General features: G+C 49.6%; 1 protein-coding gene across 2 annotated transcripts in view; it reads right to left on the reverse strand.

Moving 5' to 3' along the window:
* The window catches only part of ASIC2 (acid sensing ion channel subunit 2), a 1,044,166-nt gene that overhangs the window by 76,180 nt on the left and 949,015 nt on the right, over positions 1–18,971 (reverse strand). For both annotated transcript variants that reach the window (XM_061174981.1, XM_061174980.1), the window contains exon 2: positions 4,412–4,562. In XM_061174981.1, coding sequence (XP_061030964.1) covers positions 4,412–4,562 — 151 coding nt within the window. The remainder of the gene's footprint in view (positions 1–4,411; positions 4,563–18,971) is intronic.

Consider the following 18,971-nt stretch of genomic DNA (forward strand, 5'->3'; position numbering starts at 1 on the left):
CCCTCAGCCTGGCCCCATCAGTGTGCAAAACACAGCAATTTTTTCTCTCTCTCAACAGATATGTCAACAAATATTTATTGCCCTGGTATATGTCAGGGAGCCAGACAGTCCAAGATCCCTGATCTCTTGGAGCATGTGTTTCAATAGAGGAGGATGGTATACTCGAAGGTGACACACGACATGGAACAAAGGACAAGCAGAACAGATAAGGAGGGGTGAGGAGTGGGGCGGGGGTACAATTTTCAATAGGGTAGTCAGGGTAGGTGATGTCTGAGCAAAGACTTGATGGAGGTGAAGCAATAAGCCATGTGGGTCCGAGCAGGGAATTCTAGGCAGAAGGAAAGGAGAATGCAGATGCTTGAAGGTAAGCTTTCCTGGAGTGTACAAGGAATTACAGGGAAGCCAGAGTGGTTACTGCCAAGTGAACAAGGGGACAGAGTGAAGGGGATGAGGCTGGGGAGATAATATGGGGCAAGACATTGACCTCTATTAGAGCATTGACTCTCAAAATAATTCCTTTGCTCAAAAATATAATGTCATATTCATTTTCCCACAATATTAGAACTTGGGGACATCAAGGCAGAGTTTACTTGATTACAAAGTGTATTCTACATCAGGATGAATGAAGGATATAAAATTTGAGCCTGTCTATTTAGAATGCAAGCTCATTAGAGGGCTCCCTGCACACCAATTCTGGTTCTCTCAGATGTAACCCATCCCCACCCTTGCCCCTTCTTCCCCCAGCAGGGCCATTCTCAGGACAGTCTCGGGAACCCAGCTCCCTCAGGGCTCCCATGTCCTTCCATGAACACACTCCTGCTCACTGATTGGTCCGGGGGGGGGGCACCTGACTGGCTGGACCAATGAGTCCCTTCCCTGTTTTTTTTGTTTTGTTGTTGTTCTTTTTAAATAGGATATCAGTGAGAGAATCAGAATGGTCTCTCACTGGTGGCAGGATGTATAAAATATATATCTGTTGGGAACTATGTGTGAAAAGATATATGTGTGGAAAAAGCCTGTCTCTAGTGAGAGAGAATAAAGCAGTTTAGAAAGAGGAGAGGTGAGAGAAGGGGTGAGAGATCGAGGAGGCTCATGCCCTTGGTTCCAGTTGTTTCTGATGATGCACCCTTGCCTTCCTGCTGCTGGGTTGTTGAAGTTTGCCTTGGATTCCACGTGCAATACAATTCCTTTTATGCCCAGGCTTGTTTGAATCTGGTTTTTCTCATTTGCAGCCTAGATAACCCACTGCTTATTTCTTTTATCTTTGAAGTTACTCAGAGGCATCTACACAGAGTTTCATTTTTAACAACCTCCCACCCGCCTTCAATTTAATTTCCTTTAGAAAAACGTTGGTCATGAAATCTGCACTTCTGTAGTCAAGGACAGCTTTTCTGTCCTTTTTCTATCTTGTGAGCTCCTCCATGAAAAAGAAGGTTTTCCATGGTCAAAAGCATTGGGGAAATAAATGGTGTATGCAATATTTCTATCTTGGAGATTTATAATGTAGTGCATTGAAGAATTCCTGTCACGCACGAATTAATGTGTTTAACTTTGCCTAACCAGGGTTCCCCAGATCCTTTCTATTCCTGCAACATGTAACATCTGAAACTCCTAACAGCCCATAGGGCCGAGTTGGGGGCATACTGTCAAGGTCCATGTGTGACTGAGCCTGCCTTCTTTAAAATGGCATATTTCCAGGCTGCCTTGCACAAGGATGTTTGACCAAGGAGGCACTGTCAGCCCAGAGGAAAGGACACTTTTGATAAATTTCATAGTTACTTTCTACTCGCTAAGCATGACTCCATAGGGTTGGGTCCACCCAAAGAGGGTGCCTTTTCCTAATACACTCGTTGGCACCAAAGGTCCATCCTTTAGGTCAGAGTTACACCTGGAGGTGTGGCTCCCTCCCTGCTTCCTTAAATTTCTGAGAGGTGAAGCAAGAATGTGCCAAAGGCTCTGCTTTGAGAATGAGACATCCAGACGATAAGGTGCCCCAGGACCCTTGTATAGGTATGAGATATTTGGAACAGTCTCTGCCTCTGGGATGGGTTTGACCATCCTCCCATCTACTGGTTGCCATTATCAACCCTCCACTGTTTACAGTTTGCAGACAGCTCTCATCTGATTGGCTGATAAAGGCAGGGCTGCGGGTTTGATCTTCGGTCTGACTCTGTAAAGCCACTTTCCTCTCCTGCTCTGCCTCTGTCATCAAGTTGTCTGTGGCCACTCCCTCAACAGCCAACTTTCAATTTCTTTCTTCTCCATCATCACCCAAATATCTCCTCTAAGGACCCAGGCTCCTTTGCCTGGGGATTGAGAGGAAGTGGAAACGTAAAGGAGGCAAGATGGCATCTGTGGAGCCACACGGCTTGGCAGGTTAGGAAGGCTCCTCCCCGCCGAGGACTGTGGCGGTGAGAGGCTTGGCTGTGCCCCCAGCCCTTGGGAGCAATGAGCAAACAGCAGGATGTGGCCGTGCCTCCTTAGGTGGCCTTGTGGACCAGCATCCCTCACCGGCCAGAGCCCACCTCTCATCCTTCAGCAGGTGTGTGGACCTCACTCCCACCCACGTGAGGCTCACCCCGCCACCAGCCCAGGAGACGAGCAGCTTTAAGGTGACCAGAGTCTCCAAGACATGCTCGTGCATGGTGATGTATCAGCCTGAAGAAAGGTACCATAGAGGAAGCCTGGAGGTAGGGATTCAGGAGGCCTGGCTGGGTGGCCTGGGTGAAGTCACTGAACCTCAGCCTCCTTCCCTGGCAAACGGGGATGAGGAGCCCTTCCTACCACGCAGGGCTGCGGTGAGGGGAAGGCCAGGAGGGAGGACTATTATGGTCCCAGAGGGACCATCTCCCACATTTGCTGGAGAGGGACCAAGGGATACTGAATTCAGGAAAGTGGATGGGATCAATGACGCGTCTGCTCAACTAGGGTCAGACTGGGCTTGGAGGGCATGGAGCCAGGGGTGAGCTGCCAGAGATAGTACTGGAACGAATCGTGCGGCGCCCTTTTACCGTCCAGCTGCAGAAGCAGGAGGAGTGACCACAATGTGAGGTGAGTGGCCCTGCTCACCCCTCCCCCGTGGGATGCTCAGACAAGAGGGGCCGGGAGGGCTGGTGCGGTGGAGGGCGGAGAGCTCGGGGTTTGCGGGTAGTCGTCCCGGGGGGGGAGGCCTTCGCTGCCCTCAGAAGCCGGGTGGGCCTGGGCCTGGTGAGGGCCAGACCTCAGAATGGGGGCTGGGGGGATGGGCTGCAGGAATCACGGGGTGGGGACCGCAAGAAGGAGGGCCAGCCTGCTTGGCCTCCAACCCCTCCTCAGCTCCAACCTGAGGGCCCAAGCCTCTGTCCTGCTGGAATCTTCTCTCCCTTCATCCCTCTTTGTGGGCCCTCCCAGGCCCATCTCTAGACCTCCTCCCCCTTCCCCCCCGTTTCGCCCTGAACCCAGCGTTAATCTCACTTTGGGTCTCCTTGGCATCCAGGGTCCCACGCTTGGGCACCTTTTTACTCTCTCCACCTGCTGAGATTCTAGAGGCGGTCAGCACCCCTAGGCTTACTGGCCGCATCACTCCAACCTCCGCTTCCGTCATCACGTTGCCTTCTCTGTCTGACCTTCCTGCACCCCTCTTATGAGGACCCACCTGTATAATCCAGGATAATCTCAAGACCCTGTGCAAGTACCCCGTGTTTTCCCTGAACCCTCCCTCCTCCCAGGCGAAGGTCGCCGTCCTGCTGCAGCACAGGGGACCCTCACGTCCCACTGGATTCTGCGTCTCCTCCTCTAGGCTGTGATCAAGGGCTTGGTCTTTTTCAATTTAATGTCCTTATTTTTGTGCAAAGCCTGAGATAGCATACGTGGCTAATGAATAGTTTGCTGAATAAATAAATGAATAATTGGATGCATGAAATAAGCTTTGGGGACTGTACACACGGGCAGCCATGGTGCCAGGCCCCTGTGTCTGTGCCCTTCAGTTCTCCAGCAGCCTCTCCACCTTCCCTCAGTGGGAGGATCTGCTTTCCTTTCCCTTGGGCCTGGTAGCTGGGTTGGGATATTCAAGATGGTGGAAGAGGAAGGGGCTGGTTCATCCCTTCCTCTTCTGAAACCAAGCCACCTACCTCCCCATCCATACTTGTTAATTCCAACCTTCCTCCATGCCTCCTCTCATCCTCCCTGCCTTCCCTTTCCAGTGGTTCCATCATCTGCCCCCTCTCACCTAGTGAAATCCAAGGTAACCCAGGGCATCACTGCAGTCCATACCAGGGACATCCTCACCATTGACTGTCATGTCACTAACCGCCTGATGGAGAGCAAGCAGTCCTTCACCAGGTGGGCCAAGACAGCCCACCTGAGGCAAACGTCTTTCAGAGTCCGCACCCCTCCACCATCACCCACTGCCCCAGTCCCTGGCCCAGCTCACCTGTCTCTCCCCAGATGGGCAGGTACTCATCCTGCTGAATGTCCAGCATGATCTCCAGCCCGTTGCCTGTCCCCCCCTTGACTGTTGTGAGCAGAGGTTTGCCATCCTCGCCTGAGTTAAACATGTAACACTTCCCATATTTTGTAAACACCTGAAGGAGAGAAGAGAGAGAGAGAAGCACATGGGTGACTTCAGACTGGGCTCCAGAGACTGGGGAGACCCCAGAAATCCAACAGCAGGCTAGAGTCCCCACTGCCCGTCACAATCAGCCCTCCTGGGGACAATGATTCCTCACCCCTGGCTCATGGCCTGACTTTTGCCAAGTGGGATTCTGGCATCAAAGAACACATCTGGACACCCTTGGGCTTTTGTTGCAATGGGATCTGCTCTTTTCTCCCTCTGTGCACCACACCCCCGCCCTGTGCAGTAACGTGCCTTTCAAGTGTCCAGCATTATCTGTATCCTCTTGACCCTCTCATCTGCGTCTCCAGCCCCAAGCTCTCTCCTGGGTTCCAGACACACTGATCCCACTGCCTGCTAAGCATGACCTCAGGGGGACCCATGGATTCCCGACACTCAGCATGTCCCCATGGGATCAAATCTTCCTCAGCCTCTGTGCCCCACTGGATGGCTCTCCTGTACACCATGTCCCGGGGAATAGCATTGCCACCTGCCTAGGGGCTCAAGCCAGACCCTCAGAGTGGCGGCCCACGCTTCCTCTTCCTCACCCCCAGGCCAATTAGCCGGCGGGGCTCGTCAACACTGTCTCTACATCCGACTTGAATTTTGCCTTCTCTCTTCTGCACTGCTTTAACTTAGGACCCCCATCACTTCTTGCCTGGGCTGCTGCAGTTTCCTAGCTAGGCTCCCGGATTCCAGACAACTTTCTCCAGCCCATCCTCTAAGTTCACTGTGGCTCACTCTTTCAGAAATGCAAACCTATTATATTAAGCCAGTGCTTAAAATCCACCAGGACTGCCCATCCCCCTTACAGTAAGATCCAGGCCCTCCCTCCACACCCAGTTTCCTATGATGCTCTCTGCCTGCCCCATCCTCCTCTCCCCATCTGAGTCCACGAGAATCCACTAGAAGAGAAGCTCCATGGGTTCAGGGACTACCTCTGCATGTACATCGAGGAATCTAGCACAGGGCCTGGCACCTGGGGGTGCTCCAGAAATATATGTCAAGTGGATGGATGAATGAATGAATGAATGAGTGAGTGAGTGGGTGGGTGGAGCCAAATCAAACAACTTGCAGCACCTCTGGATGTGCCCTGCTGGTTCCCGTAGTACTTGTGGTTTTCTAGTTGCTGCTTCTGCCGCCTGTAACTCCTCTCATTCCTCTTTCTGCCTGGACAACATCTAGTTCTCCGCCTGGGCAGCCTCTGTTCTCCAAGACTGGATTGATGCATCTCCTCCTGCAAGAAGCCTTCCCGTGCTCCTGGACCAAGTTATATGACATCCCTCCTCACTGTTCCCCTTGCTCCTTCACCACGGCAGCTATCACATGCAACAGTAAACACGGGTGGGTATTGTTCCTCCCATTATGCAGAGGAAGAAGCCACAGCCCAGAGAGGTTAAGCGACTGGCCTAAGGTCACACAGCTATTAAGTAGAGAAGCTGAGATTCAAAGCCATGTCTGTCTGATTCTAACACACGCGATCTTTCTGAGCATGTTGACGTTGTCATTGGGATGTTTCTGAGCCATAGGCTGCTCCTCTCTGCCTTGCTTTTTCCGTCAGCCAATCAATATTCATATGCATGAGCTCCTACTATGTGCAAGGATTATGGGGACTGTACAAGCCCTGCTACTGCTTCTTGTTTTATAACCTCACACTCCCAGTATTTTCCTTTATAGCACACATCAAAGCGTGTAACTAGATGGTGATGCATGCGATTGTTTGTTGGAGGGGGTGGGGGCTGTGTCTGTTATGTGGAATGAATGAATGAATGGGCTCCAAGTTATTGCTACTCCCATCCCCTTGCCCACCTCTGGGAGGCGCCCTTTGGTGCTGGCCAGCCTTGCTGGTTCTGGCGGGAGCTCACCCTGACATCTTGTCCCACCCCCTTCCCTCTCTTTCTCTGCTCTGGCCTTCTCAGCTTCCTAACTGATTGTTCCTAAGCATTTTTGCTTGCTTCTCCATGAAGGTATTTATTAGAGGAAAGATAGTTTACCTTTGCAGGGGCAGGAGAAGGGGCTCAGAGACAGGCGGGCTCACGCTCACTGCACTTCTCTGCTGGCCTCCTTCTCAGCCGCTCCTGCCTGGGCTTTTCGGAGAGGATCATTTTCCTCTCTGCTCAACATCAAAGGCCTGAGAGCTATGTACACACAGTGCAGTTTTGCTACAAACTTGGGACAAGATGCCGCTCTCCTTCCCCATTTCGATGCATAATGACGTGTAAGTGTAACATGCACTTCAAATGTACGCCTTATCGCCGCCAGCCAGAAAACACAATTTATTTAAGTCTAGACTTTCAGGCTGAGCCTGCTGCTTCTTCAGACCTGCCATTCTCCAAGGCACTTCTCTGCTCTCCCGGTAAGCGCTGACAGCCCCGTCGCGGATGGCAGGGCTGGGTTTGCAAGGTTGCTAAGAGTCTAGAATTGTCCTTAGTTGAATCGGTTTGTAAGAATTAATGGTGCACATTTCAAACCTGGATCTCCAGGAGTGATGGGGCGGTTGTGGGGGGAAGCCTGAGATAAAGATGGGCCCCATGACCATCAGTTTCATTGCTCACACTGGCACCGTGTGTTACAGTTCAGAGATGGCACGTGTGCAGCTTCAACTTTCTCAATGGCCCCGTGAAGTTGGAGGGAAGAAAACTAACAGTTCCTGAGCCTCTACTCTGTGCTGGCCCCTGCTTGGCATTTTCATAGGAGTTATAGCATTCCTAATTATGGTCTCAACTACCCTGATGGGAAGGCAGCTTATTATCACATGCCCATTTTACAGTTGGGAAGACTGAGACTTAGTGAAGAGGTAGGTAGTAGAGCTGGGACTCATGGGTGTGACTTTACCACCAAGGAAGTTCCAAGGAAGGAACACTGAAATTTCGAGCCAGACAAGAAGGTATCAAAGCAGATTTCTCATTATCTGTCAAGTCCGTGGCCTTGAACATGGCATTTACTTTTCCCAACTCCAGTGTCTTCATCTGAAAATTGAGCAAGATAATCTTGTCACGTGGTTGTAATGCCTAAATGAGAGAATGCAAGTGGATTTGTTTGGAAGATTACATAATAGACATTTTTATGTGTTATGAATCCATACTAGGTCCTCTTCAGCAAAAGAGAGAGAAATTATTTGGGTTATGGGGGAGGTCAGTCATAAATTGAAGAATGGGGGTGGGGTTGAGGAGTCCTGTCCTCTCTGCTTATGTCCCCACGATACTAAGCTCATCTTGAAGTAGTTATAGGGGATGGAAAATGCCATGTGCCACTACCTGCTTATTCCTTAAGAATGTTAAGCCTGTTGCTGAAAGCCCAGGGCAGCCAATGAGATCACTGGGGCCATGGAGTTCTGTAGGAAAGGGACATACTTTGATGCACACAATCTACTTTGAAAATCTACATTTGGATTGCAACAACTGAATTGTAACCAGTTACTGGTAGAGTGGATAGCCACCGCCAGTCTGAAGCTGGCACATTCTAGCCTGTAATTTTCTTTCTTGGTAGTGTCTTTGTCTGGTTTTGGTATCAGGGTGATGGTGGCTTCACAGAATGACTCTGGGACTGTTCCCTCCTCTTCAATCTTTTGGAAGAGTTTGAGAAGGATCAATATAAGTTCTTTGTATGTTTGGTAGAATTCCCCAGTGAAGCCCTCTGGCCCTGGACTTTTGTTTACAGGGAGTTTTTTTTTTTTGTTTTTTTTTTTGTTTTTAAACTATAGATTCTATTTCACTTCTAGTGATTGGTCTGTTCAAATGATCTATTTCTTTTTGATTCAGTTTTGGTGGGCCATATGTTTCTAGAAACTTGTCCATTTCTTCTAGGTTATTCAATTTGTTGGCATATAATTGTTCATAGTTGGCACGTTCTAGATAAAAGAAACCTGGATGTGGGGATGGGGAGAGGGTCTCACTGCCTTCCAGTAGCTCTAAGAATAGCCCTGATGTCACAGACTGGCTTTGCTACCCTCTCTGGAGCACCATTCACATTTTATCTGTTGTCACTAATTTTTGCAGCAGCCCTATGAGTTTGGTATTATCACCCCCATCTTACAGATAAGGAAACTGAGGCCCAGAGAGGCTGAACCAGGTCACAGAGCTGGTAAGTAGAGATTCCAGGGTGAAAGTCATCTTTGCCAAAAATCTTCCTGCCCAAATGTCTCATTTTGCATGTGGAGAGTCTAAGGCTCAGAGAGGTGAAGTGTCCTGCCCCAGGTCACACAGCTAGTTTGGGAGCAGAGCTGAGATCTGGGCTTGGGTCTGTGCTCTTCCTCTAAAGCTTTCTGTTTGCACATGCCAGGGGTTGGAAATTATAGCTAAGCTTCCCTTCCCTTATTGTATCCAGGAATAAGAAAGATTGGCAACTCCAGCTGGCCTGGGTGCCAGCCTCTAGGCTTGGTATGACCTGTTGGGGCACCCCGCCTTACGGAGTCTGGGAAATGCAATGTGGAGCCCTTGCTGGGAAAGGTTAGGAACGGCAGATACCCATGAAGACACAGTTTTCTGGTCCAATTAGTCGTGCAAACATCATTTCCACACCATGTACCTACTTAAGAAAATAAATTATGTATAAGCTCCCTTAAGGACTGTTGAAATATCCACTTACTAGCACACAACTGGGCCTGCAAGCTTCAAACCTTCCAACGCTTCATTAATCCTGACCTTTAGGGCTTCTCCTAGGCAGTGGGTTCCTTGTCTCTTCCTGCTTATTACACTTGAAGGAAATGAAATTGTGCTGCTCCAAAAGGCCTCTAAAGCTCAGTCTTGAGTTGAATGAACTTTCCTCCCACTGAGTTGCTGAAATTTCTCATTAGGCTGTTTTCAAAATAATGGACATGATGAAGCCACTGTTTCGTCTGCTCTGTTTTTCTCTCTCAAACTCCTCCAACACATTTCACACATTGGGAAGTGAGACAGTCTGTCCAATGGGTTACCAGGCTTCCGGTCAACAAAATGAAGCTGTCTTTTGTTTTCTGAAGTTGCAAGGAACGTGTTTGAAAATGAAATATGGCAGAGGGATGTGCGCGTGAGGAGGCGGCCATAGACGGTCAGCTCTTTGAAGGCAAGGATGGCATCTCGTTAAGAAATCTCCTTGCTTATTCATCTCTTCTTGCAACAGGAATTTTTGACCACCTATCATGTTCCAAGGACTGTTGCATGACTCTGCTTTTTCCCCACAATGAGATTAAAAAGGCGATTTCATCCATTTCATGGATACCCATGGAAGCACCTCTGCATGGCTGTTGTGGTCCTTGGGAATGAAGGAGATGAGGGGAAAGTGGCCCCTTGGCAAACACTTCTCCCCGCTTCCCAACCAAGAGGCCACACACAGTCTCTTTTAGGACATCATTAATATCATTCTTCTTCGGCCTCCTTTTTGAAGGGGAAAGAAGAATGTACAGTCACTGGGCATTTACCACGAGGCAGGCACTATGCTGATTGCTCATACACCTTCTATATTTTAAGGCTCACACAGCCCACAGATGTAGGTGTTATTCTCCCCAATTTGCAGATGAGAAATTGAGGCTCTGCGAGGCTAAATACCTCATCCAAGGTCCTACAGCTAGAGAGTGGTTCGCCTGACTTTTCCCTTTATAGGTATGGGTCGCTCAAAGAACCCTTAGCATTCTTTGAGCCTATACTATGGTACCGCGATCCCCCTCCTTCGGGCCCCTGCACCCATCTGCCAGGATGTGACATTTGTTGTGCCAGTCTCACTAAGAAGCCCGCCTGTCTCCTCCTTCCAAGCCTGAAGCACAGCCCGGGCCTTTTCTGCTGGGCATCTGTCCAGAGAGCTTCAGACCACGCGGGAAGAGATGTGTGAGCCCCACGCGGAAGAAAAGAGCATCAGGTGACTGCAAATCTGTGAGCTGGGGAAACAGCACGGAGGGGAGCAATGGGTGACTCTGAGTGCTCTCCTTCAAGTCACGCATTTTGTGAGCAAATGTCCTCTAGGAGGACGGCTCCCAGAGGCACAGGGGCAACTTGAAGGCACCTGGAGGGTCATTTGAAATGCCAGACCCCCGCCGATGAATCCCTCCTGGCGCCTCATGTGAGCACCCCAGATTGGGCCTGACTTGGGGTCATGAAGTGGGATGTGGGGAGCTAGAAGCCTTTCAAGTTAGACTGCAGCTTGGCAGGTCAGGGGAGGGGAGTCTGGGCATGATGGAAGTTTCCAAGGGGACTCAAGGATGGGTTGGTTGCTCTTGCTGCTGGGGTCCTCCACTGCCTGTCTCCTGTGGGCAGTACAGGCTGCGTCGTTTTCACCTCTGGATTCCCAGTGCCTGGTCCCGTACCTGGCACATAGCAGGCACTTAATGGGCAGGTGTCTGGGTGCAAGAAAAGTCAAGCATGGAATTGGGAACGAGGCAGCCCCAGCTTCCAATGCTGGCTCTGCCCTGATTTGGGGAAGTCATTTCATCATGAATCTTGATCTCTCATTCTCGAAATGCTGGTAAGAATAATTTCCGATAGAACTGTCGTAAAGTTCAAAAAGGCTGTCATGGATCTGAAAGCACTTCATAGAAAAACAAATCCTCGGGCCAGGCAGAGAACATTCTTGTTTGTGGCCTGTATCCTGTCTAAGCCCTGAAGGAGCAGGGGAGGCGAAAGAGTTGTTATTTGCCTGTAGAAATGGAATGTGAGATGTTGTTCCATCTGGGACCACATTTGTGGCTCATCCATTCAGTTGCTTAGTGAACGTCTACAGAACATCTCTTGTGTTCTAGCACCTCCCCAGGCGTTGGGGATGCAGACATGAATCAACTCTTTAGGGACCACCTAGTAGGGAGGGTGGCCCTGCAGAATGATCCTGGGTGGTACGAAGGACTGTGGGGACGGATACAGAACTCTCTCAGGGACAGGGCTGCTGAAACCAGTGGTACTTAGCACGTTGAGACAGATCCCTTAGGTTGGCTCCTGGTCTTAACAGGGCCATGCTGATGTCAGGAAGGCCAGGGGTGCCTGCTGAGCCCTGCCTACCAGCCCATCACTCCAGCTCTCTTCTGCTTCCGGAACCGAACACCCCTCCCCACCCCCCATCCAGGTAGACAGTGATGGGCTCTACTAAGAGGTGGGCAGGATTTGTGGAAGTCTTTGGAGTCAGGTTATCCTGGCTGAACACCTACTATGTGCCAGACATTGTGCACAATGAATAGTGGAGCTGAGCTGTCAGCTAGTTGATAATCACTAAGACACACATGCAGTGACTGAGAAGAGCTGGCATCTGGTTCTCTCCAAGGAAACCAGTGTCTGTCTCAGTGGACCCCCCGCCAACCCCCCAAGCCTGGCTCTCTGATCTGCACACTGCCAGCAGGTCACCAAGCCCAACTTAGGGATATAGGGCCAAGGCAGGTGGGTTAAGAAAAAGAGCACATTTCTAGCAAGCCAAGGCTCACTGCAAAGACCATCCCCTTGGCTGTCGTCAGATGTGGGGAGCAGGACTCAGAAGGGGTTCCCTGCCTTCGAGGAGGGCAGAGGCTCAGAAAAAGTGAAGGAGAAAGAGTGGGCACAAACCGTCCACAGCCCAGTACCATGTCCCTCTGCTGCCCCCATTCCTTCCTTCTAACCCTGCTGACACGATTCCTGATGCCCCAGCATGCGCCAGCTCCCAGGCAGAGGCGACTGGAGGCGGGGCTGTGTTCAAGGTGCAGCCACCCAGACGCACCGGGACGTAGCCCTGAGTTCTGCCACATTCGGCCCTTCTGGGGTGCAGAGCCCCACAGCGGGGCACATCTTAGTCTACGTTCTGATTACTCACGAGATAATGGACAGGAAGTGCCCGGCAGAGGGTACCTACCTAGTAACATTAGTTAAGATAATCGTTTGTGGTAGGGATTCTGCACCCAAGTTCTGAAATCTCAGCTCCTACACGCTGTGATTTCTGGGTTCCTGGTCCTGTTATGAGTTCTTTTTACACCTGCTTGCCTGATCCTGTGACTACAGCCCTGTGTCCTCTTCTAACTGCTGTCTGCTGGACTTACAGGAATATGTGCCCATTTGGTTTTCCTGTGGCCGTGCCCAGATCCCTTCTGGAACATTCCTCGGGTATTCCTCTATGAGAAGTTTGTATCAGCCTGGCTGCTCAGCTGAACCTCACCTTTCCCCCACCTTCCCAGCACCTATCCCAGGGGGCTTGGGCGGGCTTCCCATCCCACTGTGAGTGTTTTATACCTGGATGACCCACCCTGAGATAAGACACATGTCATTCCTTGCACCTGCCTTACTACACACCTTCTGGGAACCGCCCTTCTTTGAGCAGGTGTGGGATGGGGGAGGGGAAAGGTGGGGATCAGAAATGTGTTCTATTGTGTTTCTGGTTAATTTCACATTATTCTACAGGGTTGCATGGAAAACAATGCATGGGTAAAAACCAAATGATGGTTTATGATGTTAACAGAAGTAAAGCAGATGTTCCAATTAATGCCAGGGCTGAAAACAATCCCAAGGCAGGCTGATTCTAAAAGCTGATCAAGAAAAGGTCAAACAGGTAACTACCCACACGGCACGAAAATCCTCATATCACTTTCTTACTGATCTCATGTTTTCTCATTAAAAACAGATTTCAGCTTCTCCAGGAACTGCTCAGAAGATGTCATTGTCTTCTAGTTCTTCCCCATGGCTGGTCTTGGAGGTTGAGTAGCATGTAATCTCAGTAGCAAAGCTTGCATTATGAATGTTTAAAGGCATCACAGATTCATGAGTGCAGAGGGCTTTTGGTAGTTTAATCAGATTGCTTTCCTGAAGTGTGGAATTAAGACCAGCTGGCAGATACAGAGCATGCACAATACCACTCTCCCTCCTAGGTCCAGAGCAGACATAACTAATGCATCACAGTACTCTTTCCCTCTGAGTCTCACAGTTTTTTTTTCAGCCCAGTAATTCTGGCTGCCACTATTAGAGTTGGCAAGTGAGTTGAATCCTATTTACCCTCCTTGTGCTGGAAGAATGTAAGTTCTGCTGACGGTGCCAGTGTTTCTGTAGTTAAGGGCAATGCCTGATAGTCAGGGAAGGTTTGAGCAGGGCAACTTGAGGGCCACAGTTTTGGGGATTTAGGCGGAAGGGACTCTAGTTGGTGACATAGGCAGAGGTAGGACTTTGTATATTAAAAAAATTGCTTAGACTTGCCCCCTGCACTCTGGTGGAGCAAGCATAAGCTTTGGAACCAAATACCAATTCTGCCATTTATGAGCTTTTAACGTTGGGCTAATATTTCTTTTTTTCTTTTTTTGGGAATAACACAAACCTTTTTTTTTTTCCCCCGCAGTTGCATTTTTAAATAATTAATTAATTAATTAATTAATTAATTTTTGGCTGTGTTGGGTCTTCGTTCCTGTGCGAGGGCTGTCTCTAGTTGTGGCAAGTGGCGGGCCACTCTTCATCGCGGTGCGCGGGCCTCTCACTGTCGCGGCCTCTCTTGTTGCGGAGCACAGGCTCCAGACGCGCAGGCTCAGTAGTTGTGGCTCATGGGCCCAGTTGCTCCGCGGCATGCGGGATCTTCCCAGACCAGGGCTTGAACCCGCGTCCCCTGCATTGGCAGGCAGATTCTTAACCACTGCGCCACCAGGGAAGCCCTGGGCTAATATTTCTTAACCACCCCTATGTTTTTCTGTTTCAGATTGGTGGACTCGACTCCCAGGCAACTGTAATTTTCATGGTACCACAGTTCCTTGACTTAGGATCAAAGGATCAAAGGACCTGAGATGATTAGGGGCTTTCAGAATGAAAGACAAAGAATTTTAGTTCATTCAACATCGAATGAGCAACTATCACATGTCAAATACTCTGTGAGGTCCTGGGAATACAAAGATAAATAAGACATGGACACTCCCCTTAGCTGTCAGGGTAGAAATGGAGAAAAAACAGCTTTAGATCATCAAGGCGACGGAGCAGCTGTAAGGTCGTCCTTGATTCCCACACATCAGTTTACAGAACGCAGCTCTTGAGGAACAATGAACATGAAGCAAGGTCCGCTTGTGTAGTATTTGTTCTAACCCTTCGGTCCTGTAGAGCTTTTGCACATTTTCAGAGGGCCAGTTTTCAGCTACTGCTTTGATATCAGCATGACCTACCCCAATCTTTCCCATCCTCTCCACACTCCCCCACCAAGCCCATCGCATCTCCTCACCTCCAAATCAGAGCCTGGACTAGGGTGAGGCAGGTGAGGTGCCCAGGGCACAGAATTTAAGGAGCCACTCACTTCCGGGGGCGGAGAGTGAGCGCCTCCTTAAATTTTGCACCCCGGGTGCCTCGCTTGCCTCACCCTCGTCTGAGCGCTGCTCCAGACAAAGTCAGATGAAGATCGGAAGAAAGACGTTCATGATGAAAGTGGCATGACAGGCTGTTCTCACAAGCTTGCAAAATAGACACTATTGTCCCATTTACAGATGAAGAAACTGAGGCTCAGAGAGGGTGAGTTACTTGCAAGAGGCATCACAGAGAAGTGAAAGATCACAGGCTTTTTTACTGACACAGATCCAAGTGGGGAACCCAGTTCTACCAGCCCTGAGCCATGTGACCTTGGGCCAGTGACTTATTTTCTCTGACCTTCTGATTCCTCCATCTGAAGAATGGCGATAATGACACCTCTCAGGGTCAGATGGGAATGAAGTCCAGGTTTCCGGTTCTGGTTCCGTGAGTCTGCTTTCTCATGTGTCCAGGGGGCTGGCCGCACCTGCCTCACAGAGATGCCCTGGGGACCAAATGAAATGATGTCTGTACCAACCCCGAGTGAGGTCTGAAGAGCTTTTTGGAGGATCAGATGTAAGTTCCTTAATAGGCTTTGCTGTCTCTCCAGCCCTGTCAACTGTCTGTTCTTCTGGGGTGTGAGGGGGGTAAGCATCTGTTTGGTGAGTGCTTTTAGAGGTCCCTGGTAATAGCTTCAGATCTTCTCTAGAGGGATAATTGAGACGGAATGCCTGCTACATGTCAGATGCCATGCCAGGAGCTTAAACGCACGTTCCCATTCAAACCACCCAGGAACCCTACTATTATTCCCACTGTTAGAGAAGAAGAAGCAGAATCCATGGGAGGTCAAATGACTGGCCCAAGGTCATGCAGCAAGTCAGAGGTAGAGCCAGGAGCTCCACCCTTTTGTCCGATTAAGAAACCTGGGCTTTCTGCATCCCACTATGTAACAGTGACAAAAAGAAATCCAGGTTAATATTTCTCAGCAATGGGGCAAAATCTAGGATTTGCACCTGAGCACGTTCTAACATGTCTGAGTATAAATTAGACTAATTGCAAGTCAGGACGTGAAACCACATGAGTGCCAACTGTTTCCTAGACATGGCAGAGCGATGGCTTGAGGCTCTCCAGGATGGCCCAGGGGTGTCACTGATTAACAGTATGAGTCTTTGCTATGTCCCAAAAATTCAACTGAAATTCTACAACGCTGTTCCACCAAATCAGAGAATTGAGGGGGGCAGGTCAGCAGCTCTCTGCATGTTTAAGTCCTATAGGTTCTACCTTGAAAATATCCAGTTAATTTCCTCCTCTCAACCCCTGTAAGCTTCAGGGAGATATGTCAGCTGTCACCACCGCAAGTCTCTGCAGGGGTGAGCATCCTCTACGCTACCATATTCCCTGTATCCTCCCTAGTTCTAGGGACTTAGCAGAAAACCAATGAATGCTGAATAAATTAATGCTTTCATTTATTTGTCTATTTTTGCTCCATCCCCAAACTCTGAGACTATGTCTTACCTATTTATCCAAGGGCTCTATGCAGAGCCTAGCTTAGCATAGGTACTCAGTAGAATTTTGTTAAATGATAAACTTCAAAGAGAATGACTGAAAGAATAATGGTGCAATTTGTTTTATAAAGAAAGAAATTTGCACACAACGTAGCTGATCAAAAACTGTATAAAGCTAGGACTCCTGTGTGCTTCCCCCCCATGAGCCAGCTTTCTTCAAAGCAGGAACTTAAGCAAGTGGCCAAGACCTCTGCCTGAGCTCACGACTTCAGGTTGGATGGGCCGGTGAGAGGTTTGGTGAGGATGAAATCAGGGTTCCTTTTATCAATGTCAGCAGCCAGTTCCCCTGACTTCTGAGAACAAAGGAGAAATGGCTGGAGGAAGTGGGGGTATTTAAAATGGAAAAAGAGCAGACTTAAGGAGGATCCTGACAGCTATCTGTAAATATTTGAGGGGATATCATTTGGGAGAGAGAATAGACTTATTCTGTACTGCCATGGAGAATAGTGCCAAGATCTGGGTTGGACCTAGGGAAAGAACTTAACAATTAAAATATGCGACAGTAATCTTTCTGGGGAGATGGACATATTCTATATCCTAAGGGTATGGGTTACACAAGTGTATCAATTTGTCAAAATAATACAGGGAAGATAGGTGCACTTCAGTATACATAAATTTTACAACAACAAACGGAAATGTTAAATCATCATTATCATCATCATTGTCCTTAAGCGAGGGAGAGGGGTGAACAGAGGTACAGAGGAAACAAGAATGTCAAAACGTTAATATTGTTGGATCGGGATGGTGGGCACATGGGGTTCATTATACTATCTTGTTTACTTTGTATATGTTTAACATTTTTTCATAATTAAAAGCTGATATATGTTCATCATTGAACAGAGATGAATCTGATGGGCTGTGCTGGGAGACAGGGAGCTCCCTGTCACTAGAAGTGTTTATGCAAATACTCTGGGCATCCTCAACACCGCCACCCAGGAGGGTATTCCAGGAGCAGGGGTCTGAACCAGATAACCTTGGTCAGGATGCTCATCCTTCTCCTCGAGTGGGGGTGTTGGGCAAGCCTGTCTTGTACTGGTAGAGGGTCTGGAGGAGAGCTGGATTCTCCAGAGCCATGAACTGGAGCCAGAGACCCTCATTCCAGACAGTGGGAGATGCTGGGGCTAGAGTACCCAAGGTGTCTAGGAAGGCCGCTAGACTTGGGGGGAGCGGCGTGGAGTGAGGAAAGGATCCAAGTCAAGAAGAGGAATTACAGGTGTGGAAAGCAGTCTGAGTGTTCAGGCTCTGAGCCGTATGCCACTGCTGACTAGCCGTGTGAACCTGAGCAAGGCACTCAACCTCTATGAGCCTCAGTTTTCTCATCTGGAAAATGGGAGGTCGGACCTACCTCATAGGATTAAATGAGCTTGGGTGCCTGGCATCTAGACAGCCATGCTCATTAGGGTTATTACTACTTATAAGGGGGAGATGAGCCCAAGGAAAGACAGGCTCCCGTGGGGAGAAAGGGATGGGCTTGAAGGCCTGTCTCATTCACCAGCTACCACTGGAGGCCACATCTTAGGGATGGCTAAGGGAGGGGTGTCTGAATGGGTCAGCCTGGCTTAAAAGGCAGGAAAAAAAAATCTACGAGAACTCTTCCATTGATAACATCCCAGGATTCTAGAGGGATCCCAAGCAATTTCTAGGAGTAACTGCTGGGGCTCTCCAGGCCCCAGTTCATTGCTGTTGCTGTAGAGGTGCCCGGTGCTGGAGAGCTGTGTGTCCACGTTGCCAGGACACAGTCTCCCCTTGGCAGCCCCCATGGACCCCAGACCCACTTGGCTACAGCTATGACCCCACCTCAGATCCTAAGCTTGCTTGGATCGGGCCTGGAGTCATCCACAGTGAACTCCACAGGGCAGGAAAGGCACCCTCACCTTGCCTGGTACACAGTGGGTGTGTAATAAATGGGTTCCAGGTAAACAAACGGATGCTTAGCTAAATGTGGAGACAGGTGCTTTAGCCAGACCTGCTCATTCCAGGGCTCATGTCCCTGGGGGGACCTGTGAGGCTGGGGGGACAGTCTGTCCTCCCCCATCTGGGCCCACAGACCCCCAGGGGGCCGACTGGCAGCCACTGTCAGCAGGCATTGCTCACGGCAGACGGCGGTAGCCTCTTCATTTCCACGAACCACTTGGAGCACCAGCGCGGTCACCCACCGAACACACCATACATCAGATGTCTAATGGCGTGTTTTAGAACATAAGTGGTAACCACCAAATGGGACCCAGGAAAGGAATTAGAGCCAGATGCACAGCGGGGAGGGAAAAAAAAATTGAGAAGAGCCTCGGAGGAAGTGGGGCCCGATGCAATCATCCCGAGACAGGAGAAACCATCTCTCAAGCACCTATAGGCCAGGGGAGTCCATTTCATTTAAAGTTGGCACCCTTTACAGAGAGCTGGGCTGGACGCGGGGCCCCTCGCAGGTCAGTGCTGCCTGGACTGGGCCTGCCCGGTCCGACTCTGACCACAGCATCCTGAACTGCTCTGGGAGCCCCTCCCGGCCACTCATTCGGGTTTTCATTCAACAAACATTTTTGCACACCTACTCTCTGGTACGAGGTTATGTACCAGGGCATCTAAACACAAGAGTTCAGACTCAAAATTGTCTGGTTTCAAATGCTGGCTCTGTCCCGACCTAGAAGCTAGTTA

The sequence above is a fragment of the Eubalaena glacialis genome, chromosome 19, assembly GCF_028564815.1.
Source record: "Eubalaena glacialis isolate mEubGla1 chromosome 19, mEubGla1.1.hap2.+ XY, whole genome shotgun sequence".
NCBI lineage: Eukaryota > Metazoa > Chordata > Mammalia > Artiodactyla > Balaenidae > Eubalaena > Eubalaena glacialis.